This window comes from Ammospiza nelsoni, chromosome 1 (genome assembly GCF_027579445.1).
Source record: "Ammospiza nelsoni isolate bAmmNel1 chromosome 1, bAmmNel1.pri, whole genome shotgun sequence".
NCBI classification, from domain to species: domain Eukaryota; kingdom Metazoa; phylum Chordata; class Aves; order Passeriformes; family Passerellidae; genus Ammospiza; species Ammospiza nelsoni.
This window is the reverse complement of record NC_080633.1, coordinates 104,672,033-104,699,824: the sequence shown is the minus strand read 5'-3', so window position 1 is coordinate 104,699,824 and position 27,792 is coordinate 104,672,033. Positions and strand designations below refer to the sequence as shown.

General features: G+C 43.0%; 1 protein-coding gene across 2 annotated transcripts in view; it reads right to left on the bottom strand.

Annotated features, from left to right (window-relative positions):
- The window catches only part of DLGAP1 (DLG associated protein 1), a 142,845-nt gene that overhangs the window by 69,959 nt on the left and 45,094 nt on the right, over positions 1-27,792 (bottom strand). For both annotated transcript variants that reach the window (XM_059476252.1, XM_059476259.1), the window contains exon 4: positions 26,807-27,047. In XM_059476252.1, the coding sequence (XP_059332235.1) occupies positions 26,807-27,047 (241 nt within the window). The remainder of the gene's footprint in view (positions 1-26,806; positions 27,048-27,792) is intronic.

Genomic DNA, 27,792 nt, shown 5'->3' with positions numbered 1-27,792 from the left:
TAATTAGGCAGCTGGAGATCAACCTTCTGCAGCAATATAAAGCTCCAGTTTCTGAGCCTGCAGGGATATGCGATATCAGATTTTAAGCAGTGACGTCTTAACATGCAGAAGAGCTGTCACTGCTGTTTTCAGTTTCAAGAAGGAAATTATTTCTGGGGGTAGAGCCAAATTTAAAGAGGAAACATTTTGGGAGGGTATTAAAGCTAAAGCTGGAAGCTCTTTGAACCGGCAAACATGTTTGAAACAGCAAAGTTTAAGCCTTTCTTTTAAACATTACTTATCACTACTACCTTTCCAAAAATACTTGATTTTTAACCTTTTTACACTGTGTTCTAGTGAATTTGTGTGTGATAAGGCTTGCAACTCAATGCAAAAATGGTAACAGCTTATGGGATTAACTTTATTCCAGCCTTTTTCAGCCTCTGCATTTCTTTTAAAGAATAGATTTTCTATATTTGAGATTTTATTAGGATGATTGGTTAAATCTGCAGACCATTAAATACTGCACAAAGAGCATAAAAAGTGCTCTACCTGTACCAACATTGGATACTGGAAAAACTGGGGGACCTCTCTTGGAGCTAGTCAGGTACTATAGGATTCCCAACAGCGCATGGCTGCATTTGCATTTTCTGCCTATAAACAAACTCCATATGACAGTGGAAATGACTTAGTGTCTCATTATTAACACAAATTGTTACAAAATCCAAACACTGAAGATCCCAAAGAAAACCACACACACAGAGGCATAAGCTACAATTTAAACTAAATTGAAGCTGGGGAGAAATCAGAGGACAGAAGTCTAGTTATGAAGTCTATAGTATATATTTTTTCTGTATAATCCATATAGCCATCTATGTGCACATCATACATAAGTTTTCCTTGAGGATGCTCTCTAAATATGCCCTGTACTCAACCTGTAAAAAAACCCCACAGCCTTTATAAGCCTTAACTCAGCTCATTTGGCTACTTCTTCACAAAATGGCTACTAATTTCATAGAGATTGGGTGCAGGAGGAGGTGATCATCTCCTACATGCCAAGGAGAGCTCCCTGTGACTTCACTTCTATCCCAGCAATTAACCAAGCAAGTAGGCATCTCCAGCCAGAGACCTATGAAACAAGTTCAAAGCAGGCAGACATGCTCCTGCCCATGGCAGGGAGTTGGAACTAACTGATCTTTAAACCTCCCCTCCAGCCCAATCTGTGATTCTGTGTCTCTCTGATACTTGCAGGAAATTGCCTGTTTAACACCACACAGGAGCTTTATGTCAAACGCAGGGAACAATCCAGCTCCACAGGGCAGCTTTTGCCTGCCTTCCTGAGCAATTTTCACTCACAGCTTCTCCATCAAAATGTTCTCCAGTCTTATTAATTTCTATCCCATCTTGTTGAGTCACTTTGAATTTCTTTTGTATTTTATTTCAAAAGCCAACCACTCCAGGTCAAAGTCTAGTAAAATTTATCTTTTCAAGTTTAAAAGCTCTTCTGGGTCTTTTTGGGAAACTCACTATAAAGAATAGGATGAAAATTATCTACCTCAAAACGTAACAGACTTGAGGTTCTCTCCCAGCTGGTCCCATCTGAATCTCCCTGTGATCATGGTGGGCCCTCTTAGAGAACACAGTTTAACACTCTTCCTGCTGTGGCTTGCCATCTGTCTTCTTGCCTTGTCTGTCACTACCATCCCAATTTTTAGTCCCAGGCTTACAAAAATGACATTCTGTCTCCTTGTCTATCTCAAGAGTTAACATGCAGTTTATAGGTATCCTATGGAGCGACCACTTTGTCTTCCTGATATTTGCTCTTGCAGCTCCCCAAGAGAGTTGGCTTAGGCAAACACTTGGCCCTGGTGTTAAACATCTGTTTCCCAAATTTTTTTTTTTAAAAAACAAAGTACATCACCGTGGCCTGGTACTTGAGAGGGTTTTTGCCCCTCAGCAAGTGAGAAAGCTTTCGTTTTGGGAAGAAAAATATCTTGTTGAACATGTTATGCATTATCTTTCTCTTTTAAAGATGACCATGAAAGACAGCAAGTGCTTACATTCTGTTCTAGTCTTTATTAGGAAGCAATGCTTGCTACAAGCAGGACTTTAAGGAAATCAGGCATCCATACATTAAGTGAATATCTCTGGAAGAAATTATTGGCTCTTTGCTTTAAGTGATTCCCTTTGTTCCCACATGATCATATATGCATAAGTAAAACCAGCTGTTCTCAGGCCTCACAAAAATGATCTTTCTCTGTGTGAATTTAAAAGGCCAGAGAACTGCAGTACTGCTTAGAAGGGCTTATTGCTGATGCTAATGAAGAACAATTGGGTCAGAGGAGGAAGCAGCCACATCTTATTTTCATCACTGGTCTGCTGGAAAGCTGTGACCCACATTTGAAGCTACTTCCAAGAAAGTTCTCATTTTATCCATTTCCAGTTTGAGATGATCCTTTGTCAAAAGCATAAGCAGGTATCCTTCAGGGAAATGTGGATTCATACTGCAGCTTTCTGCCTGGGACCAATTTGTTCACTAAATTGGGGGTGAAAGTAATGCAAGTTGTTGATGCAAGGAACATAGAAAGGAAAATCCATTTAGAAATCTTTCAAGACTGAATAAAGATGACAAATTAAAAATTCACAAAACTGAGGCACAACAGCTTTCAAGAAAATAAGCATTGTTAATACCAAATTTGCAAAGCTCTGCACTAGAACAGGCACATATCAGGTAGAGCACCTGTTGAAGTATTTTAATAGCCTTCCAAATCAAAAACATCATTCCACATTCCTTGTTTCCAGGATCAGATGTCAGTCTCCTTGGAAGCAGGAGGTGCAGCTGATATCATCCACTGTTTCACTTTCAACAGCTCTGGCTCATTGTGACTTTCCAAGCATTCCTGTTTTTCTAAACATTGGGAGAACAGTTTCCATTTTCACACATGAGGGGGGTGATGGTATCAAGGCAGCTGCACGACTTCCAGAAAAGTGAAAGACAAAGGGGACCCTGGTGCAGTTCAGGCTGTGCTGCAGCTCACACTCAGCTGAGCTGCACTGCTCAGAACTGTCTGTCTGTCCTCAGCTCTGTCTGCAGCTGTGGAACCCAGAGCTGTGCCTTGGCTGCTGCGAGCTCCAGCAGGGCAGGGTCACACATGGCAGCCTGCCAGGCACTCAGGCCATGGAGGAACTAGCGCTAAGCACTAAGCACTAAGCACACCTGCACCATTGTCTCGTGATTTCACAGGTACCCTCAGCTGCTCAGCTTCAAAAGACATGAGATTAATGGGCTTACTTCCAATATACAAAGAGAATTATGTAGAATGTATTTTTTTTATGGCAAAACTCATTTTGGCCATGGAAATAGTTTTGCCTTCAGTGTGCAGTTAGAGTTTCTAACATTTCAGTTAGGGCACACTGAAAGGAAAAGGAATTAGCCCATAACTTTCTGGATATCAGAACTACACTTAATTCAAACTACTGCTGTTATTATCAACCTAATTCTTGTAAAAGGAACTGTATTTGTGTCACATCTAATTAAGAGTTTTGTATCTTGGGCTGGAGCAGATCCTTATGACCAATTCTGACCCATTAGCAAGAAGAGGGTTCCCTGAAAGCATCAAATGAGATAAATCACCATGTGCAAATGCAGTTAATAAAAATCTTGATGCCACACAGTTCATGCATCTGAATGAACCATAGGCCTTGCTCTCACCGTAAATGTTACATTTTAAAATCTGTAAGTTGGAAGAACACAATATACTGTAATGGTAGTGTATTTGTAACAACTTGTTCAAGAAGAGATTTTTGTAAAAGAACTATCCTGAAGTGGAACTGAGCCAGCCAGATTACTGGCAAAGCTTCCTACTGAATATGATTAGATAAAGGGAGAATGGAGACTGGAGAAAATTGATCCTCTCAGCAGAATTTGCCATAATTACATGCAGGATGGGGAATTAGTTATTATTCTGCTGTTAAAACCCTCAAGTGGCCAGAAGAAACATTCTTGCATAATCTGCTTTTTCCATCTAGTCCATGTTAAATGAAGATCAAGTTAAGAAAAATGGAGATGCGGCTGACAAAGTTCTATAAAACTGGTAATTTTTTCCCCTAAAGGTTAGACAGTGGAAAGGGGTATTGGGATTGCCTTACCAGCACTTCTCCAATAGCCAGCTAACTTCTGTTTAACAGAAATTTTCACTTTAAGAAGTAAAATCATGCATTTCACACATGCAATGCAGGATAGCGTCACCTCAAATGCTGTTCTGGAAAGGACACATCTTTGTGATGGTTCATTGCCAGCCTGACCTGAACTCTGCTTCCTGACATTGTTGTGACTCAAATTCTCACGTTTTTACTAACACAACAGGACTTCTGTGATTGCAAATTTCTGTTTTTGCAAGGAACACATGGCTTGGAGCTTTCTCATTGCTGCCTTATGCAAGTGGAAATGGTGCTAATAGGAAGAAATAAGAATTCAGAATAGATACGTAAGAGTCATTAACACAACAGGGAATAGGATATACAGCTTAGCAAGGAGGAGGGGATTGCCCTTGATGCTACTTGAGTGCCCTTGAGTGCAGTGAAACAGCACCAACAGAATGGTGAGAGGTGGGCACTGCTGGCCCATGGGCCAACAGCTGAGTTTGGTGCCCAAGGGATTGTGAGCCCAGCTACACAACTGGAATCCACCTCAGTGTTCATCCTTTCCAAAAATCAGAAACAGTTACATAATTATTCAAACTAGCAACATGGAACAGAATCAGAGGAAAAAGGAACAAAAGAAAGAAGCTGTGAAAAAGGACAGCTTGTCTGAAGGATAATTATATGCAGTTTAAAAGAACTAGGAAAAAAGCACTGGTATTGTATGCTTACAGATTAGCAATGTTCTTTCTTTAAATGCAGTCTGTGCTAGTGTCACGGTTTGACACGGAAACAGGATTTCTGGGATGCTGTGGATGGGGCCAATGAGTGCTCAGATTTGAATATTTCCATCTGGCCCAACCACTGGGCACTGGATCCACCTCTGAGAACACAGGGTAAGAGCAGGGCTCTCCCCCTGGCAGTTTCTCTTTGGGTTTCCGGCGGGAAGGAGTTGGGTCTCTCCCCCGGCCCAGTTGCTGGCTGGGCGGGGGGAGGGAAAAGCCATGCGGCCCGGCCCGGGAGAGGTAGGCCTGGCCCCCCAAGGGTGGAAGGAAGAAGTAAAGAAATGCCGGGAAGCAATGGGCAGCCTGTTCCCCTCCCTTGGAGACAGACAGAGAGAGAGAGTGCAGCCTGTGTTTGTGGCCGTTACCTTGAAATTTAGTAAACATGTGCTGGCAGCAGGCAGCCCGGCTGAGGAGATGGGGGGGGGGGGGGTGCAGCCAGGAGTCCAGCCGCTTGGAGGAGTTTTTAACCCTTCTTGGACAATGAAAACCTTACAGAACATTAACCCTTCCTAGACGAGTGATGAAGGTCTGGACCAGAGAGAGAGAGAGTGAGAGATGTTGGAAGAATGGAGAAGATGGAGTGGCATTTTATGCTGGACTCTTTTGTGTAGCCATGGACAGAGCCATGTTTCCGTGTGATACAGGGACTGAGTCCAGGGGGAGAAATGTCCCAGAGTCAAAGAAGATTCAGTGTGGGTACCCCTCAGCCCCAGGGTGTATATAAAATATGGGGGGGACAGATGTCCCAAAGGTGAGATACTGTGCTTTTCTGGAACTGGACAAAGCATCCTTAAAAAGACAACCCTGGAAGCAGCCCTGATTGTGGTTTGGTGGTGAGAGCACCAGAACAAGGATGGAAAAGGCCACCACGACACATGGAAGGACTCCCTCTCCTCTTGAGAAACTGAAAGTTGAGCATTCTAAAGGGTGGTGCTGGACCCAGAACTGGTGATTTTGGAAGATGTATTGTATTGGGAATTTAGCGGGGGGGAGGAGGAGGAGAGTGTTTTTGTGAGGTTTTCATTTTCCTTGTGTTTTCTTTTTTTCTTTTGTGTGTAGTTTAGTAATTGTTTTTGTAGTTTAGTTAATAAACTTTTCTTTTTTTCAAGTGAGAGCCTGCTTTGTTTATTCCTGGTCAAAATCTCACAGCAGACACCAGAGAAGGTGTATTTTCATGGGGGCATTTGGCCTTGTGCCAGTGTCAAACCTTGACAGCTAGTTATCCCCATTTCTTCCACTTCAGAAGCTACAAACATGATGGTTTCATAGTTCATGACTGGGTGGGTAACTGGCTCTATTTCTATATATGGCTGTATATATAGACTAACTGGCTGTATTTCTACAAGCTACCATATCTGGTCAGCTGAGATGGCCTCACTATAATTCTACTAATTAAAACACCAAAAGGAAAAAAAAGGAAAAAGAAATTTGATTTCCTAGTAGGGACCCAGAGAAATCTCTCAGATTGCCAGAGCTGAACACTGTCATCTCCTCTTCACTTCCTGCTTGTAACCCATTCCCTTTCTTCAGACAGGAATGACACTTGTCTGCTGGAGCTGCCCTGTTTGTCCAACAACAGATTGGACTGGGAATTGAAAGAGAATTCTTTTTCAAGCTAACCAGAAGGGTCCAACTGGGGGAAACAAAAAAATTAAAATATGGGCAAAATTTAGAGGAAATGACTGTTACAGCCATGGGTGATTAATATGCATATGCACACTGGGGAATGTTGCACAGCAGTAAGATTATGCCATAATGCTTTTAGCAGATATAAAATATGACTATATAAATGATGGGCATCTGAATACTGTCTGAAGGGTGTGTAGTCTGACTTCTGGAGGGGTGTTGCTGGCTGACAAACTAAAAGATATCTGCATTTTTCATAGGCAGCAAAATATGAAAGATAAAAATCTATGAGACTAGATTAATTATGGACACATCATTAGTTTTCTCTAAAACAGTATTAAAGAATGGTTGGAGAACCATTATCTGTAAAAATCAGAATAAGTGACCTAGGAAAAATGGTGACTGACTTTAGTGTGATGAGGTCATCAGATACAGTTTACTAAACAGCAGTTTTTATTGAGGAAATGAGACATGCCATTAGCTTCTGCCTGTCCCCAAACAAATCTTCATTAACTAACCACTTCTGTGAAGCATGGCAAACAGCTCAGTCGATTATTGTGGGAAGTCATCAGGGACTGCACCAGAGAAATACAGCTCCAGGAGAAGACATGCCAGTCGCCTTCAACTTCAACAAGTATTAAAATATTAATTCAATGGAGTTAAATAGGAAATCTTCATTGAGAGTAGAGATGACTCAAAGTGTATGAAATAAAAAGTCTTTGATAAAACACATTTTAAGCAGACAAACTGATAGGAATCAGCAAAGCAGCTAAAGGATAAGTGGAAAGCTGACTGGCAGAGGACGTGCATCAGCAGCACAAAAGGCATTAACAGGCCTTGTCCTATAAAATATTTAATGACATTACCACTTTTGCAACATGAACTTAATCCAATTTCAGAAATACAACACTTTCCTTTTTTTGATGAAAAGCCATAATTTTATAACTTACTGCAATTTTAGGAAGATGTATACTAATTTGGATTTTGCAAAATTTCTACAAACTGCCCCAGCAGAAAGATACCCACTTCTTCCTGATACTTTATCAAAAAGCAAACATGCACCAGTTTTATTTCACAAGTGAAATGTTTTTCATAACAATATGAATGAGCTAGATATTGCTGACAGTTTGAATTAATAATTTCCCTGGGCTTTTTTCTCTCTCCTAAGAAGCATATTGTCATGCTCCAATAATAATAATAATAGACTTTTCAGGAGAATAAAATTAGATGTAAAAGATGATGCCAGATTATGCTGATACAGCCAGTACACTTCAGTGTCAGAAGCTGACTGTGCCTCAGGCCCCACATTAATTAAGTTAATGTCATGCTGAAAGTGAGAAAAAGGAAGCCTAGACCAGGTGGGTATGCCTAATCCTGCACCCATAATTAATGTCACATGTTCCCAATTACCACACTTATGTTGTTCAATAAACACACTGGGGGTTTTTTGGAAATTAGTGGTGGTAATTGACAATTTCAATTACATACATTTTGGCTTTGGTAAAAACTATTTTGTTCTTGTACATCTGCATAGGCATTGGCCAGAATGCCACCCTAAGAGAGTTCCTGACACTTTTCCATGCCTGCTGGAGAGGCAGTTGTGTGGAGATGGAGTGAAGATTCCTCTCCACATCAGCAATAGCTGGCAAAGTTCATTGTTTGCCAGTTCTTCAAAAGACAAGTATGCACCAAACTTAATGTGCAGAGGAGGAAATAACAAAGGGTCTGGGAGAAGTGCACATGATTGCAGTGCAAATAGAAACAACCCCTTTAATGGAGTCATGCTAGTTTGCAATGGGTGGTCTTTTTTATCATTGTTTAGCACACATATATGAAATATTGTGGTAGTGGTCAATTCTCAACATGGTATAATGGACAACAGGGCAGCCAGTATCCCTCCATCTTATTCTGCTGAGCATGATTTCCTTGTTAACCATGAAGAAGGAAAGATACAGTTGCCCATTCAATCTCTTCCATTTATGGATGTGACAGAAATCATCCTGACATTGGGTAATAAAAGCAGTTTTTATTCTGCCTCAAATTTGCCTGCTACTGCAGGATAGGGGAAGTGTAAATTTATCCCATTGTCACTTCTCAGGATCTAGTTTTTTTTAGTAGCAAAATGAAAAAACACCCCAACCCCAAAATGTGAAAAGATTCCCTGGAAATTGTTTTGCAAGCCATGTCTGTATTATGCCCTAGAATCTCATTGCCCAATTTAAGATTTCAACAGCAAAAGGACTGGAAAAGCTTACATTTGTTTCTTCTAAAATAAATATCCTAAACTGGATTCCAACAGGATCATGCTCTTGCCCAGACTCCTCTGGTTGTAAAGGTACTGGCAATGAAATAGAGGAGCCAGATGTTTCTGTGACACCAGGCATACAGAAATCACGAATTGATGCTATGATGGTGGCAGCTGAGGACACTCAGCACCTTACACAACTGGACCCTCAGTGGGCAAATTTTGCAAGAAAAGAAAGACATGTCTCAGCTTTGTAACTTAACAGACTGCCCTGGTCTGCAATATTGTACTTAATATTTTAGGACATGTATCTGCAGAACAAATGGGGGAAAGCTTTCCCCTTCATTTGATGAAATTCCAACACTGCTGCTGTGGTCCTGAAAATTCCCACAGCTATTCAAGCTTTCTATCCAGTGCCTACTTATCTGTCATGTTCATTATTTTCCATTCACTAGTTTTGCCAGCCCTTTGAAGGCAATAAAGGGATTCTGGACACCATTAACTTGACGACCATTTCATATCCCTCTATATCTCCTGCCTGCAGGAAAACTGGAATCTCATCACAACCAGAAAATATGTTCCAAAATAAATGTCAAAAACCGTCTATACTGGGAGCTCAAACAGCGTCAATAAAATATGCTAGATAGCACATCATCTCCACCTAGTCTACACACCAATTCATACATGATGAAGGAACAAGAAAAAGTATTTTGGAAAAATTCAAGTTCAAAGCTCCATGCATCTGTTTCTCACCATCAACTATTCACACAGAGAAAGTCTACATACCAAATGATTTTTGAAGTGCAGGCCACAATTTTGTTTTATGAAACTCAACTTTGCTACTCAAAATCTGTATTTTTCCTTTGTCCTTCTCCTTCCCCTTTTGTCAATTCTTCTCATCTTTTTTTACTTAACCATCAAACTCTTTGCCCTTCAATGAAAGCAGATATGTTCAATCAGGAAAAAAAATTGTTAAGAGTAAAAACTGCTTTAATTGCTACTTATTTAGAGGTACACATTTTCTCCAGTGGTGCTTGTCACCTATAGGGTGGGCTATTGTACTCTATTAAATAAAAAAAAAAAGACCACCCACATGTTTTCAGGTTCAGTTCACCCTACAGGTATTCCTTGACTATGCCACCCAAACTCACAGGACATGAGAGCAACCTTTGCACTCAGTGAGAGTCTCCTTGGCTAAAGTAGCAGTGAGCACCCTCCAGAAGGGAGATACACTCCTCTGCTCTCAGGAAGCACTGACAGAAATAGAGAAAGGCTCTCAGGACTGCAGCACATATCTGAAGCCCAGAAAAGGGGACAACTGGCAATATAGATTGGATTATGGGAGGGAGCTCTTACTCCTAATGCCATGTGCAATCTGTGGAAGTAGACACCGGAACAGATGTTGGTGTGCTGCAGGCTGCAGAGTCTGTGTGGACCAGAAGTGCCTGTTTAAGGATTAACCCTGCAGGTAGCTCATGTGAGGTTAAACACAGCTGCCTAATTATGAAAAATGACACTGTATGCATCTTGGTGAACGTGATGCAGCTTTTTGGCTGTGGGCAAAATCCTAGAGGAAGATCTAGGAAGACTGAATGATGGTGTTGGTATTGGAAATCTTAACTAAAGATGTCCTTGTCCTTACATATTTCCTTTTTTCTTCTTCCTGAAAGGAGAATAAGTATTTTGGTCTTAGCTGTGCATTAATCTAACTTCTAACATGATCCAACTCCCTCACAGCCATGTCCCAAATAGGGCAAGACAAGCTTCCTTGGAAGTATGTAACAAAATGGGAACTGACTTCACCTACAACAGAGCATGCAGCCCTACCAACCCCACTGTCAGAGCTTCCAACACGGATGCAATACCTCCCTTCACCCCTTCTCCATATCTCTGGAACCCTGCTACCTTTGCTTCCCCCTTTTTAAATAAAGGAGGCAAATGGTAAAATGTCACATGAGCGTTCAGGGGGCTGTGTGAGGTAAGACAGTGTAAGGACATGGCACCAGGTAACAACTCGTTCTGTCACCTGGGTGCAAATTACCCATCATGAAAAATGGAAAGCAGCAGGTTTTCTTAGGACTTGTGTCAGGCAGTCAGATTGAGGCTTATGGAGGAGTTGGGTTTTATTCATAGCTTGGTTATTTTGGTCTAGTAGACCCTGATTTTTTCTGCCACAAATATTCATAATTTTATTTGATTCTTCGTGAAGTTCACAAGGAAGTTAAAAGAAATTGAGAGAAAAAAATTTCAAAACAGAAATAGACTGCCAGCATTTGTTTTGCTATTCTATTACAATATTCTGACTTTCATCTAAACCTTCCCAGTGGGATACATATCTACATTTTACTTTAGCTAAAGACAGAATTAATTTGAAAATTGTTGCAAGAAAGAGAATGGTTATCAAGACACCATCATCCTGACTATACAGAGACAAAAGGTAGGCATTTTCCTCAACAGAACAGGCAAGACATCTGTCACAGTAGAGGGTTTTGTGGTGTTATTTATTGTGTTTTAGGATTTTTTTCCCTTCTCTGATAGCTTAGCTCAAATCCTTGATCAAAGCAACTAGGAATTGTTCAGCTCAGATGGCTTACTGCATTTTAAGTGGGATGCAATTCAGCCCTCTCCCATCTGACCAAAGCTAAATTCAGCAAGGGAAAACAATTTCCAAAGACCAACACATCCATTTGTCCCTCGAGAGGCCAGACAAAGGTTGTGGCATTAGAACAGATTACCAACATCTGCCTACAGTGTGGTTTTGATAAAGGGAACTGTTAGACTCTGATGGCAGTGAGACAGTTCCTCTTTGCAAAATAGCATTAGGTGTTTTCCAGATCCCAGTATTTTGGTTGCATTGTGCTTTTTATTGAGCATTGTAAGAAGCAGTGCAGTGAGACCGGTGTAATAGCAAGAAATAAAGAGAGTAAATCATATCTCTGTGTATACTTCAGAGGTTCTGCAATTTTTTTAATGTGCAGTTTTCTTTGCTGCCACATTTCTTTTGGGTTTGTCTGTCATATTGTTAAGGAAACAAAGCAGTGTTTGTTTCAAAAAGTGGTTAATAATGTACGCACCCCATAGTCTTCCATAGCTTCAAAGAGCCAATTACTGTTAGACTGTTGCATAAACACATATTTAGGAAGCATGAAAATGTGCAATTATTTACACTATTCAGTACCTAATACATCATATTTGAGCTCCAAAATGGGAATTACTGACATGATGAAATATAATGGCTCCAAACAAATTGCTGTACTACAAGAGGAGCCCTGTAGAGCTGTACTCATTAAACACACTTATTAAAAATTCTTAGTTTTTTGAAATCAAAAATCACTCAGTCACTTTAAAAAGCTCATCATCACCAAGTATTTCATCTGTAACTTTTTGCAAAATCCTATGGCTCAAGAGAGCTTTGCAAGTATTATATCTGGGGAAAACCAAAATACTGAGGTTTGTCTGAAAGGAATGATGTGGAACTTAGTGAAGGTGAGTGGCAGCAAATGGCAGGAGATTGGACAGTAGCACAAACTAAAAAGAAAAACCTGAGTTATTTTTACACACTGCCTATATTAATTAAGCACAGCCTCTTCAGGAAAGAGGCCTAAGTCCTCTTTCCAAAAGAAAACTGTAGTTAAAAGCACATGAATCTATTTTAGGAAAATGGCAGGAATTATTACTCAAAATGTGATCCCATTATATAAATTGGGGCATGTCTTCAGTTACCGATTCAGCTCATTTCTGTCACTGCCATCACAAAAACATTGCAATGGAAATAAGCTGGAACAAAGAAAGATTCCAGTCTTTGTTGTACTTTTCCATAAAGGGAAAATTTAATTATTTACTCTTGAGCTAAGGAATGATGTATCTCTAGTCCTCAGAGTTCTGAGAATAAGAGCAATGACCAGTTCCTGAGAACAACATTTTGGGATAAAAGTTATATTGCCCTCTCACAATTTACAAATGAAAAATGACTGTGGTTTTTTATCCTGCTGCATATTCCACCCATTAGTTTGCAATCACAAGCTGGTGCTGCTATGGGAAACCTGCTTCCTTGTGATGTGATTCCAGGCATATTTCAAAGAAGGTTGGTTCCTATTCTTGTGTTCAAGTCAGGTAACTGTCCCCAAAATCACAGATACACAAGGCTGCTGAGTCAGAGCTGCTGCAATCACACCAGCCTTGTCCTGAGTTTGCTCTTGGGACACCAGCCCTGAGCTAAACTGCTGCCCCTGTCTGAGGCAGACCTGTCAGCCAGCCCAAGCTGCTGGCAAAGGGCAGACTTGCCTTGTAGCAGCGAGCAGGAGAGACTGTGTGCCATAAACCATCACGTCTTGGATTGTGGCAAAATTACTGAGGTTTCACGCTTGTTTATGGGCTTAGAAAAATGTTAATTCTCAGCTAATGAGACATGAGACATGCAGTGCTCAGTCAGCAGAACAACTTTTAAATTACTCTTTTGCTTGTAATGACTTCCTGTGCATTTGTTATGGTACATCAAGTGGCATTTTTTCCCAGATAGGTGCTGGGCATTCAGGTGCTGTAATACACAGGCATGACTGCAGACTCCATCAGGGCACTTCCACAAGAACGTGCACATCAGGAGTGGGGTACAAAATCATGGGATGAGGACTCTCTTACTGCATTAGCACACTGGGAGGTCTCCATGAAACTGGGGTCCTGAACATCCCTACAAAAATCTCCAGTAGTGGTGCATTTGGTAACACACCTACCTAGTCTGAAACTAAAGCAGAGTTCAAATCCAAACATGCTCTGTACACCTTCAGGGAGAGCTGTGTAAATCTGAACACCTGAAAAGGTTATCACTTCTTGTGTGTGCAGTATTAAAAGAAATGGATTAATGGAAAAATGAATTTAAGCATATTCCATACAAATATATGCAAAGGGCTTCCACAAAAATTTTTATATCTGAATCAAAATTAATGCAAAATTAACACATAATGAAACATTACATTTTAAGCAGCTAATCCCTGTGTCCTCTTTATTTGTGCTCCACTTGATAAGAAATACACTTAATAGTTCTTTGCATAGAACAATAGGGATTTCTGTTAAAGTTCTCCTCTAAAATCATGCCTTTTCCCATTTCATTTGAGACTATCAGCTCTCAGGTCTGATGGCCATCTTACTCCCAGCATCTCAAAAGGCCACCAGGGTCTTACAGAGCAGCAGGCTGAGCAGCACACAGCAGTGTATCCCTGCACTGAGGATGCTGTCAGTAAGCCAGGCTTTGCCAAAGCACAGCTGGAGGATTGAGGGAGGTGTAGTCCTGGTGAGGCCACATCTCACGTGTGTGCCCAGCATGGCACTCCCCAGCATGAGAGAAATACAGACACTGGCAGAGTTGGTGGGGCAGGAGTATGATTTACCCATTTTCAACCTTGGAGATGTCCAAGTTGTTTGGACAGCTGGAGAAGTCAACCAAACAAGTGCTGTCTCAACAAAATAGCAGAGTTGTTCCGTGTTTCTGGAAGTGTTCACAAAGTAAGACAACATATTCCTTCAAGACATTTTAAGCTCGCGGTTTCGAATAATTAAGGTCTCTCTCACATTCTTACCTCACTATGAACCTTAGCCCAAATGTTTAGAAGCATACCAAGCAAATGAAGAATAAGAATACTAAGAAGAGATGGAATACCAAAGGGTAATATGGGTTTTTCATTCCCTGTATTTGAAACACATTTATAACTTTGGAGACTGCTGTAAATTCCTCCAAACTAAGTTTTCAAATGCAGAAAAAAATAATTAGGCCATGCCCTACAAAATAAAGTCCATTTCTCACCCTTTCTGAATTTCTCATTAAAAACCTTCATAAAAATGGTGGGTTTTGGTGTGATGTGGAGCTTAACATTCATCAAGTTGACTACTAGGAGAGAAGATATGAAACTCGTACTAGCTACAGTCAGACATCTCTGAAATTGGAAATAATGTTCTCCTCCAAGGTCAGATCCTCATTAGCAAAGGAAAACATTTTAAAGTGCTGATTTAAGCAATTTGATCGCAGATCCAAAGGCAGAACACATTTTAGGATTACTCAAGGAAAGAGAGGAAATGAACCATGTAAATTCTTTGTCAAACAGTTTTCTATAATCCTCAGATTTATTTTAAGTTTCAACATCTGCTTGAAGGCCTCAATGTAGTTACATTTCTTCAGACCTTCTGGGGAAATATCCTAATTTTGGTACAGATCCAGAAACCAACCTTAGCTTCAACTGGAAATCACATGTGAAATCCTAATTTTTTGTTTCCTTTTGAACAGAGCAGTCTCTGAAAGGACAGCTCTGAAGAATCCAAAGTACTTGCATCTGGCATACACTCAGTTACAGCTTCCTTATCCACAGGATTTGATTTTATTTTTGAATTCTGGCACAAGCCAGGTTTTAGACTTGTTTGCATTTTATATGCTTATTTTTTTTAATTGGCTAGGCAGCCCCTTAGAGATTTTTCACAAAATACCTGACTTGTCTTGATCAGACGTTCCAATGAATGGAAGGAAAATGGTTTGCTCAGCTGAAAGACTGCAATTAGCATATCCTGTGGTAACTGTCTGTCCTTCTCTAACTGCTGGCTACACAGCATGATTTCCTTGGGATTTTTATTTATTTTGCTTTTAAGCAGAAGTGTAATATTACGGAGAATCACCAGATGGCATTGCTGCAGATAACTCTGATATTTCTCTTCCCCTAACTCTACGGGGGATAGGAACTGAATTGCAATCTAGGGCAGAGTTTTTCCTGATGTTACAACTTGGGCTCTGCTAGAGAGATGTCATTACATATTTGCACATTATACTATATTATATATTTGTATGCATGTGTGCCCATGCCTGAGCCCTCGCAATGTCATAAGGTTTGTTTACAGCAAAGCATCATGCACGGCTACGTTGGGAAAGTTTAGAAACATAGACACAATAAATGTGGGAGAAAGATGTTCTTTAGACTACTTTAACATTTAATTGTTTCTTAATTACTGCATTCTTCAAGCTCAGCTCATTGAAATGATTCACAGACTTAAAAGTGTTAAAAGGCTACTTATTTAGTGACTGGATTTGTTGGCTGAAGTGCTTCAGCTACAATAGTTGCATCTGCAAATAACCTGGGATCAAATTATGTAATAACTCACAGCTCATTAAACTCCTTTGAAGAGCTCAAATGACCTGGGTGTTAATTTTTAGTGCAGCCTATGGTGTATAACATATGTCAGCACTTCAGGGCTGCTCTGCCTCCCAGCCTGCACAGCCCTGCTCCCAAGGATGGCCCCAGTCAGGATGCTTCCATGGGTACCACTGATGCTGAGAGAGCAAATATGAGGGTGAACAGAGCTTTTCAGCTGATTAGCTTTCAAGGCACGACACAGTTGAGATATAGAGCTTACTACACAGAACTCCTGAGTGTGTCCAGAGGAGGGCAATGAGGCTGGTGAGGGGCTTGGGACACAAGCCCTATGAGGAACGACTGAGGGAGCTGGGGGTGTTCAGCCTGGAGAAAAGGAGACTCAGGGATGACCTTATTGCTCTCTACACAACTCCCTGAAAGGTGGCTGTAGCCAGGTGGGGTTGGTCTCTTTCTCCAGGCAGCAACTGACAGAACCAGAGGATGCAGTCTCAAGGCTGTGCCAAAGGAATTATAGGTTGGATATTAGGAAAAAATATTTTACAGAAAAGGCGATAAAAAAAAATGCTGGAATGGTCTGCCTAGGGAGGTGGTGGAGTCACCATCCCTGGATATGTTTATGACTGGATGTGGCACTCTGTGCCATGGTCTAATTGAGGTTTTAGGGCTGGGTTGGACTTGATGATCCTAAAGATCTCTTCCAACCCAGTGATTCTGTGTGTGATTTATAACTCCATATAAAATGTCAAGATTGCATTTTCTCTTCCTCATTCCAAAACCCTTCATTTAAAACCAAGGATAAGGGGAGTTTGTAGCCAGGTGAGGTGTTGGGAGGTGTCGTGGGTTGACAGCCTTTATCCCAATATCGTGTGTTGTGTCTGGCAGCTGTGCCTTTTCTCTCTTTCCCCCCCCCCCGGCCGTCTTGCTGCGGCGGGGCGGGGAAGAGAGGGGGGAGTGTTTGACCAGGCCTTTTTGCTTTTGGCTTTTGCTGCTTGGCTTGGCTAGCCGCTTTGCTTGCTTGCTTTCTGCTTTTTTGTGCTGTTTTTTTCCTTTTCTCTTGCTCCCTCTTTCTTACCCTCCCCTGAAGATACTGGACCGGCTCCGGACGTGACCTGAAGACGTCCAGGACATCCGAAGCTTGCAGAGAAGCGCCGCGCCCTCTCAACACACAGTCTGTTTTTTCTGTTTTCTTTTCTTTTCTTGTGTTGGGGAGTGTTCTTTTGTTACTTGTAAATAAATAGGTTTTGTTTTCCACTTTGCTCCTCCGAGAAATTCCTTCCCGAACCCGGTGTTGGGGGAGGGGTGGTTGGAGGTTTGTTTTGTTTTTGGGGGGCTCCCTTTTGGAGATTTCCCCTAATTTGTCCTAAACCAGGACAATATACTTTTTGGTGCATTGGCCGGGAAAAAGGAGGCCAAAAAACAGTGGGAAAAAAACCTATAACAATAATATTTTGGTTTTGGCTATTTTGTGGGCATATCGGTGATTCATAATGTCATTTGGAGTGGAAGCTTGCCGGTCGTTCTGGTCCCTAGGGGTTTTTGAAGTTTTAATACTTTTGTGGTCCCTGGGGTTATTTCCTTACCCAAAAATAGCTCTGATGTTGGCCCTAATAAGTAGCTTTTGTAAGCGGGGGGCACTAACCAGAATAGTCATTGTGCTGGTCTTATGTATGATGATGTGTCGGATAAAAATGCTGGACTTTATTTCAGGAATGTATGGACTGTTATTATGGTTGTTTACTCAGTTTGTTTGGGGAGAAGAAGGGGAAGGGGCTTTTCAGCCTTTGTCTTCCTTCTTGTCCTCCAAATTGTTGACATCTCTATTAGAAAATACTGAATTTCCCCTGAGTTTGAAAGAAACCATCTTTCTGGCATTTAATTTATTAAGCCTTTTCTATACTGTCTGGAGTGTGTATAAAATGAAGACTGAGATTTCTAGAGGGGTTAGAGACACTCCTGACTTAGGAGTAAAACAAAGCAGGAAAAATCTTGACTGGAGTGGGAAATGGGAGGACATGGGCCAGACTTTAAAGGAATTTTCTGATCCTATGGACTGGGACTTTCCATCTGATCAAATTCAGAATCCAGTCGAGGTGGCAAAGTATTTGAGGGAGAAGTGCCATGGTAACACTAAGGAAGAAAGGATTACTGCAGTGAGCTGGGCCTTGGCATTTGTTTACCGTACTCTGCTAGATACTGTGGAGCAGCAGATAGCAGAAAGGGAACAGGGTGATAAGTTAGTTACTACCCCAGTGACCCAGGCTGCAGCTAACCTCCCAGGCTCCAGGCTAGCAGCTGCATCAGACAGTAGGCCCCAAGCCATGGCTGTTGCAGCTAATACAAGAGGTGGAAAGTGTAAAGGCAAGACCGATCGAAAGGTGGAGGATGATGAGGATGATGATGCAGGAGAAGGACCCTCACCAAAATCAGAGGCCACATCAAGGGGCACAGAATCTGGAGCTAATATTGACTCCTTTTCTCTGAAGGACCTCAGAGGCCTAAGAAAGGATTACAGACGACAACCTGACGAATCTATAATTAGTTGGTTAGTCCGCCTTTGGGATGCTGCAGGGGAGGTTACAATTTTGGATGGTACTGAAGCGAGGCATTTGGGATCCCTGTCACATGATCCTGTCATCGATCAAGGTATGATGAGGGGGGCTAACCCTCACAGCCTCTGGGAACGGGTCCTAAGAAGCGTAGCAGAACGATACCTGTGTACGGATGATCTCTATATGCAGCAGACACGGTGGAAGACCATAGAACAGGGGATCCAACGCCTGAGAGAGATGGCGGTGGCAGAGCTCATTTTCTCAGATGACACAACAACTAGAAATCTGGACCTGGTACCATGCACACCTGTAATGTGGAGGAAACTCGTGCGACTTGGGCCACCTGAATACGCTTCTGCCCTAGCAATAATGAAGCGGGATGATACATATGAGACTGTGCTCGATATGGCAAAGAAGCTTCGAGCGTATGCAGATGCTGTGCATGGCCCAACTCATGCCAGAATTGCAGCAGTGGAAACCCGACTGCAGAAACTAGAGGATAAAATTGAGGAGAATCATAAGAAACTCCGGGAAGAGATTAAGGAGGACCTTATTCAAATCTCAGCTGTACAAATTAGAGGTCCTGGTGTCCAACGCTGGCGCTCCTTTGATGGGGAGAGAAGGTACACCCCACGGACTGAGTTATGGGCTTTTCTGCGTGAGTCTGGAGAAGACATGAGGAGATGGGATGGAAAACCCACCGCTGCTTTGGCACAACGGGTGCGTGATTTGAAGAAAAGAGAAAGTATCACCAAAAGGATAGCAGCTCCGGTCGCTCGTAGCCGAGATGTTAAGTATAATGATGACGATGACATGTCCGATCCCCTTGAAGGAACTTCTAAGGCATATGCCCAAGGAAAGAAGGACAATCTGGCTTAGAGGGGCCCTGCCTCCAGCCAGGAAGAGGCACGGGAGAACCGGGTTTTTTGGAAGGTGTGGATCAGATGGCCTGGCACATCAGAGCCACAAGACTATGAAGCGTTGGTTGACACTGGATCACAGTGTACCTTAATGCCATCGGAACACGTGGGGACAGAACCTGTTTCCATTGCTGGAGTGACGGGAGGATCACAACAGTTGACTTTGTTGGAAGCTGAGGTGAGCTTGACTGGGAAGGAATGGCAGGAACACCCGATTGTGACTGGTCCAGAGGCTCCGTGTATTTTGGGCATAGACTTCCTCCGGAATGGCTATTACAAAGATCCTAAGGGATTCAGGTGGGCTTTTGGAATAGCTGCAGTGGAGATAGAGGGTATTAAACAATTGAACACCTTGTCTGGACTATCAGAGAACCCATCTGCAGTAGGACTCTTGAAGGTAGAGGAGCAGCGAGTGCCAATTGCCACCTCAACAGTGCACCGCAGGCAGTACCGGACGAATCGAGATGCCGTGATCCCCATCCACAAAATGATCCGAGAGCTGGAGAGCCAAGGGGTGGTCAGTAAAACCCACTCACCCTTTAACAGCCCTATCTGGCCTGTGCGAAAATCTGACGGAGAATGGAGACTGACTGTGGACTATTGTGCCTTGAATGAAGTGACTCCACCACTGAGTGCGGCTGTACCGGACATACTGGAACTGCAGTACGAGCTGGAGTCTAAGGCAGCAAAGTGGTATGCGACCATCGATATTGCTAACGCGTTTTTCTCCATCCCTCTGGCAGCAGAATGCAGGCCTCAGTTTGCTTTTACATGGAGGGGAGTGCAGTATACCTGGAACCGACTGCCCCAAGGGTGGAAACACAGTCCTACCATCTGTCATGGACTGATCCAGGCTGCACTAGAAGAGGGTGAGGCTCCAGAACATCTGCAATATATTGATGATATCATTGTTTGGGGGAGCACGGCAATAGAAGTGTTCGAGAAAGGAGAGAAGATAATTCATATTCTCTTGGAAGCTGGATTTGCCATTAAGAAGAGCAAAGTCAAGGGACCTGCCCGAGAAATTCAGTTCTTGGGGGTGAAGTGGCAAGATGGACGGCGTCAGATTCCTGTGGATGTTATTAATAAAATCACTGCCATGTCCCCACCAACTGATAAAAAGGAAACACAAGCTTTCTTAGGCGCTATAGGTTTCTGGAGGATGCACATCCCTGAGTATAGTCAGATTGTGAGACCCCTTTATCTGGTTACCCGCAAGAAGAACGACTTCCATTGGGGCCCTGAGCAGCAGCAAGCTTTTGTCCAAATCAAGCAGGAGATCGCTCATGCTGTAGCCCTTGGTCCAGTCAGGACGGGACCAGATGTGAAGAACGTGCTCTACTCTGCAGCCGGGAGCCATGGTCTGTCCTGGAGCCTTTGGCAGAAGGTACCTGGCGAGACCCGAGGCCGACCATTGGGATTTTGGAGTCGGAGCTACAGGGGGTCTGAAGATAACTATACTCCAACAGAAAAGAAAATCTTGGCCGCCTATGAAGGAGTCCAAGCCGCCTCGGAGGTGATTGGTACAGAGGCACAACTCTTTTTGGCACCCCGACTACCGGTGTTGGGATGGATGTTCAGAGGAAAGGTTCCCTCTACCCACCATGCCACCAGTGCTACTTGGAGTAAGTGGATTGCCCTCATTACGCAGCGCGCTCGAATTGGGAAGTTAAATCGCCCTGGGATCCTGGAGATAATTACAAATTGGCCTGAAGGTGAAAGCTTTAGTGTCGCAGATGAGGAACAAGAGCCAGTGACCCGGGTTGAGGAAGCTCCGCCATACAATCAGTTACCAGTAGAAGAAACACGCTATGCTCTATTCACCGATGGTTCTTGTCGTGTCATAGGGATGAAACGGAGGTGGAAAGCAGCTGTGTGGAGTCCCACTCGACGGGTTGCAGAGGCTACTGAAGGAGAGGGTGAATCCAGTCAATTTGCTGAAATCAAAGCTATTCAACTGGCCCTAGGTATTGCAGAGAGAGAGAGGTGGCCAAGGCTCTATTTGTATACCGATTCCTGGATGGCAGCCAATGCTCTATGGGGATGGCTGAAGAGATGGAAAGAGGCGAACTGGCAGCGAAGAGGAAAACCAATTTGGGCTGCGGAAGAGTGGAAAGATATCGCTACTCGGGTAGAGAAGTTACCTGTGAAGATTCGCCATGTAGATGCCCATGTCCCCAGAAGTAGAGCTAATGAAGAGCAGCAAAACAACCAGCAAGTACATCAGGCTGCAAAGATAGGGGAGTTGAAGATAGATCTCGACTGGGAGCATAAGGGAGAGTTATTCTTAGCACGATGGGCCCATGATGCCTCAGGCCACCAGGGTAGAGATGCCACCTATAAGTGGGCACGAGACCGAGGGGTGGATCTAACCATGGACAGTATCTCTCAGGTTATTCGTGACTGTGAGACGTGCGCTGCCATCAAGCAGGCCAAGCGGGTGAAGCCCCTCTGGTATGGGGGGCGGTGGTCTAAGTACAAATACGGGGAGGCCTGGCAGATTGATTACATCACACTGCCTCAAACCCGCCAGGGCAAGCGCTATGTACTAACCATGGTAGAAGCCACCACGGGATGGTTGGAAACCTACCCTGTGTCTCATGCCACAGCCCGTAACACTATCTTGGGCCTTGAAAAGCAGGTCCTTTGGAGGCACGGTACTCCCGAGAGAATTGAGTCGGATAATGGAACTCATTTTAAAAACAATCTTATTAATACTTGGGCTAGGGAACATGGCATCGAGTGGATATACCATATCCCCTATCATGCACCAGCTGCAGGGAAAGTGGAAAGGTATAATGGATTGTTAAAAACCACCTTAAAAGCATTGGGTGGGGGGTCTTTTAAAAACTGGGAGCAGCATTTGGCAAAGGCTACCTGGTTAGTTAACACTCGAGGTTCCACCAACCGAGCGGGTCCTGCTCAGTCTGAGCTCCTTAATATAGTAGATGGGGATAAAGCCCCAGTGGCCCATGTCAGAGGTTTGTTGGGAAAGACAGTATGGATCAACCCTGCCTCGAGTACAGACAAACCCATCCATGGGATTGTCTTTGCTCAAGGACCAGGTTATACATGGTGGATAATGCAGAAAGATGGAACAACACGGTGTGTACCTCAGGGAGACCTGATTGTGGGATGAGATTCATATATGAATGTCATTGTTTGTTGAATGTGAGACAGAAGGAAACTGTAAGTGTCAAAGGTCTGAGCAAGTAAGATGAGAGGAATGCGTAAGTGTCAAAGGTGTGAGTAAGTGAAATGAAAGTTTTTATTGTATATTCACGATATGGGATAAGGGGTGGAGTGTCGTGGGTTGACAGCCTTTATCCCAATATCGTGTGTTGTGTCTGGCAGCTGTGCCTTTTCTCTCTTCCCCCCCCCCCCGGCCGTCTTGCTGCGGCGGGGCGGGGAAGAGAGGGGGGAGTGTTTGACCAGGCCTTTTTGCTTTTGGCTTTTGCTGCTTGGCTTGGCTAGCCGCTTTGCTTGCTTGCTTTCTGCTTTTTTGTGCTGTTTTTTTCCTTTTCTCTTGCTCCCTCTTTCTTACCCTCTCCTGAAGATACTGGACCGGCTCCGGACGTGACCTGAAGACGTCCAGGACATCCGAAGCTTGCAGAGAAGCGCCGCGCCCTCTCAACACACAGTCTGTTTTTTCTGTTTTCTTTTCTTTTCTTGTGTTGGGGAGTGTTCTTTTGTTACTTGTAAATAAATAGGTTTTGTTTTCCACTTTGCTCCTCCGAGAAATTCCTTCCCGAACCCGGTGTTGGGGGAGGGGTGGTTGGAGGTTTGTTTTGTTTTTGGGGGGCTCCCTTTTGGAGATTTCCCCTAATTTGTCCTAAACCAGGACAGGAGGAAAGGGTTAAAACTGGAAGATTTGGCAAGGAGGGAATAGTTTTTCTCAAAGTGACCTTGCAGCTGGGAATGCTAAGAATGTCAGAGTGGGAATGAGTGTCCATTTATTATGCCCAGTGTTGTTCATCCTCTGCTGGTTTTGAGAAGTAGAATTCCCATGTAGAGACAACACACACAGATATGCTTGAGCCTTCTGCTGGAAGTGAAATATCACAAAAGCACAGCCTTGTGATAAATTGCACATGTGCAAGGCCCTTGATGCCTGGGGCAGGCAGCGGTTCCCCCCCACTGTGTGCTAGGATGAACTGAACCTAATGGAGCCTTGTGCCTTTTCACTAGGATGAACTAAGCCCAAGAGAGTGTGTCCCAGTGTGTCTCTGCTGCCCAGCCATGTGGGTGAGGTAATGAAATAACCCTACTCTTTGCATTTCAGCTGTGGTTGGGTGGTTGCCATCATTACCTGTATGTGCTGACTCACACGTGGGGATTGACTCCTTCTCCCAGGCAAACTGTGACAGCATGAGAGGACTAAGTCCTAAACTGTGCCCAAGAAGGTTTAGGTTGGACATTAGGAGGAAATTTGGTAGCAGACTTTGGTGAGGTTAAGATTTTCCTCCCCACTCATAGTGTAACATTTCACCCCTTTGGTGACATCAGGTCTGTGCCTCCACCTCCATTTTTACACTTGGGCTTAGTTTCATCGAGCTGCAGCCACCCCTCAGTGTCCCCACAGCAGCATAAGGTCAGTGCAGGCTGCAGAGGCCACCAGGTGGGCAGCCACCCTCAGCTGAGCTCTGTGCCACAGTCAGTGCACAGATTTGTAGTCAGACTGGGCACATCCTCAGGAACTGAGTTACAACTGCAGTTCCTGATTGCAGAACTAAACTGCCAACGCTGTGTGGTGAAAGGAAATGAAAACCTGAGGCTGCCACCCCAACAGCAAAGGCTAACAGGCAAAGTGTGATTTTTGTCCATAGTTCTTGCTTTATCCAGATGCCCTGGAAAGCTGTGGATCATTGCTCTAGAGGAACAATTTTGAATCCAGTAAACCGACAGCTCTCCTGTCTTTTCCACCATCAAGCTGGCATTTCCCTGGACTTTCAGCTGGCAAAGAGATTCTCGATATCAGTGTATGATCACAGCTTTGGTATTAGTGAATTAAAAGCCATGTTCTTGAGGGTATCACTAATGTTGATGAAAGGAATCTTTCTTGGTTGAACAGGCAGGGATGCTTTAGGGGCAGTAGGACTGTTATTTGGGGATGTTAAAACCATTTTTAGATCGTAACTGCTCCCATGTCTCCACAAAAACATATGCAACATCACCTCAGTAGAGATAAACCTGAGATACTGTACTCCTTTCTTCATGTCTGCCTAGTTGTTGTTCCATTTCCCATTTTATTGAAGTAGACATAAATAGAAACCATCAACATTGCCTTTCACGTTTCTCTTCTGTGAGCCAGGCACAGGCAACACCAAGGTAGTCAATATAGATGATTTTGAATATAATTAATTCAATTCTAATACCAATCAAGCAGATAGTGGTATGTAAGTCAGGTACTAAAAGAGACAAGTTATCTGAAAGGCTACCAGTTGAAGGGATGGGCCCTTGGAGCCCAAGAATTAGAAAATGAAAAAGATAACTCAGTAAAATTCCCACAGCAGAAAACAGGCATCCACAGCAATCTTTAAATGCTTGTATGTACGTCCAAAGAGAGCACTGCAAATTATTCCTCTCTGCTTTTAACACCCTGACTACAGAAGCAATAACTCAAGACATACTCACTGGATTATGTTTTTCAATATCACAGTTTTGTTCATATGATTTTTTAAATAAAGCCAGCTACCCAGAGAAAAGATCAGGCCTCTATGGTTTCACTACAAAAAAGGGACCATAAACAAGACATAGTTTACAGTACAGATTTTCCTCTTTCATGTTTTCCAGCATTTTTGGCTGGCACACACAGCCAACCTTTTCCATTTATCCACCACCATCCCCAAACACGGGCATCATTTTCCTAAGCAACAGAAACAACCTCTTACATAGAGATAATGAAAAATAGTTATTCTCTTCTGTATTAATATTTTTATAAAGCAAAAGTGTTACCAAAGCCATTCTCACAGAATAGAAAACCCTCTTTGGGATCAACCCAAGACGATTTAACAAAGATGAGTGCACACTGAAAAATCCCTGAAAACTCCCATCCTTCAGCTTTTGCCTCAGAATATGTTTGACACAAACTAATACCACACAATGAAGTAGCACACACCTTATGCAAATCCTGTCTTTGTGGTTTGATGCAAACCCCGTGTGCTCACAAGGGCTATTTCTATAGCAGAAATGCTGTCATGTGAATACTATTTCTTTAGTGATTTAGATGAGAACTTCTCTGCAGCATTTGTTAAAAATGCTTTGATGTTTGTGATGTACTGCCAATATATTTCCAACAGTACTTAAACTGGCTACTTTTAGAAAAATCTTTAATTTAGCTGAACATTTTTGGTAAAAGGATTTAAAGTGTTCTTTGATGACATAGAACAATTGACAAGCAGCTTTAAAAAAGACTTACAAGGCATAAACAACTGCACCTGTGAGATAACACACAGAAGGACAAAAGTTTACAGAAAACATAAATGAAAAAATACAGCAAAAGAGCAGGTACAGTGAAATACGTATAATAGTCAATATTAGTCAAGAACATGATTAGTATATGAACAGTATATGAATAGTAAATGAAGCTTGTGTAAAACAGTGGAATGGTTGCACAGAGGTCAAAAGAAAGAGGCTCTCTCTCATCCTGCCACAGGGAAGAGCACACACATGTAATGGCTCCTGCCTCTTGCTTTCCTGAATGAGAGAGGCAGATTTGGAATTTGGTTTTACTTGGTTTTTCTTCCCCTTAAGCACAATTTTGGTGACAAAATCTGACATTCATCATGGTTATTTCCAAAAGAAAAGCAACCTCAAACATTAAAAGGAAGGTTAGAAGTCTCATGTTTACACTGAAACCTCTTCCTCTAGCAAGGCTTGAATAGTTTGAACTGCAGAAAGAATGTAACAGCAAAATGTGAACATGCATGTTTTGACCTGCAGACTGCTTCTTCTTTCTTTTCTTCATTCTCACATCTTAGATGGAGCCTAGAGAGCTGGAACAGTCTTTTCAAGCCAGTAAAAACCACATCCAGTAATTTATACACTCATTTCAGCTTTGTAGATCTCATCAGAGGGACCCTTCTCTGCTGGTCACAGCCAGCAGAACTGCCAACCCAGAGCATTCTTTGCTCAGCCTTGCCAAATTGTGATTGCTCTTTTGGGGAGGACAGTAAGATGAGAAATGACCTTGGAATTCCCTTCTCTCTGCTTTTAGCTCAGAATAAATTTGCTTGGACACAGAAGGAACCATATCAAAGGCATCAGCCTTGGTCTGTGTGTGGTTTGAGGCTGATTAGTCTGTCCAGCTCCCTGGTGAAACACAAGGCTCTGTTAAGGGCTTGGCATCTGGCAGAGAAAAGCTTGATCTGATGGAAATGCACTGGAAGTATCTTCCCTTGCCACCCCCTCTGGATTTCCCTGTGTTACTCACCAGTACTGCTCTGGATGGTCCTCACGGTGGTGGTGGTGCGCGGGGGAGACGAGGAGCGCAGCGATATGCACTCGTCGTCCTGCGAGCAGCCCTTCTCGATGGCCCGCACGTAGCTGTGGCTCCGCATGCGGAAGCAGCCCGGCATGGGCAGGTCCAGCGCCTCCACGGCCTGGGACTCCAGCTCGCTGAACACCGACTCACAGACCGACTCGAACTGCCCGTTCACCTCCATCTCACTCACCTGCAGACAGACACCCGGCAGCGTCAGTGCAGCCCGTGCGTGGATGTTCCACACAAACCCTAATTACTGTGCAACAGGATACAAGAGAAATAACCAGAGTTCTGCAAAGAATAAAACAAAATGTGGATCATCACTGGTGGGATGTGATCTTTGGGTGGTCACCAAATGCAAATGGGATCTTTAATAAGTTGTGTCATCCCATTGTAATTTTATTAATATTAGTTGGAGTAAGTTTAGGGTTATCCTTTGTATTGCTAATTTGGAATTGGAGAATACTACAGCGAGTAGCTGTGTTAACCTCCTTATCAAACGTACATGGTAGAGCATTAAGAGACACCTATTGTCGTAGGGATTTGCATTAAGTAAACGAATTTACTTATTTTTAGGAAAGGGGGGAGAAATGAGACAGAGTGGAAATTTTCCAGAGCAGAAATCCATTTTGATTTAGGTGAAATGCACATAGTTGTCTGTAGCTTGCAAACATAGCTATTTACTCTGACTGCCTGTTCTCGTAAAAAGCCTGTGCTTGGAGAAACTGTTTCAGCCAAAGGACAGAGATAAGGTGGCACAGACAGAGAGCAGGGCAGCCTAACCCAGGAATTCTTTCTGATAAAGAAAAATTAGCAGCAAATGTCATGTGGAGTCATTAGAACACTCTCAAGCTATGGTGACACAATGGCCAGCACCTGTTAGAGGATCCCTTTGCACGTGAAGAAAGATAAATGGGACATCCCATAGCAGCAAT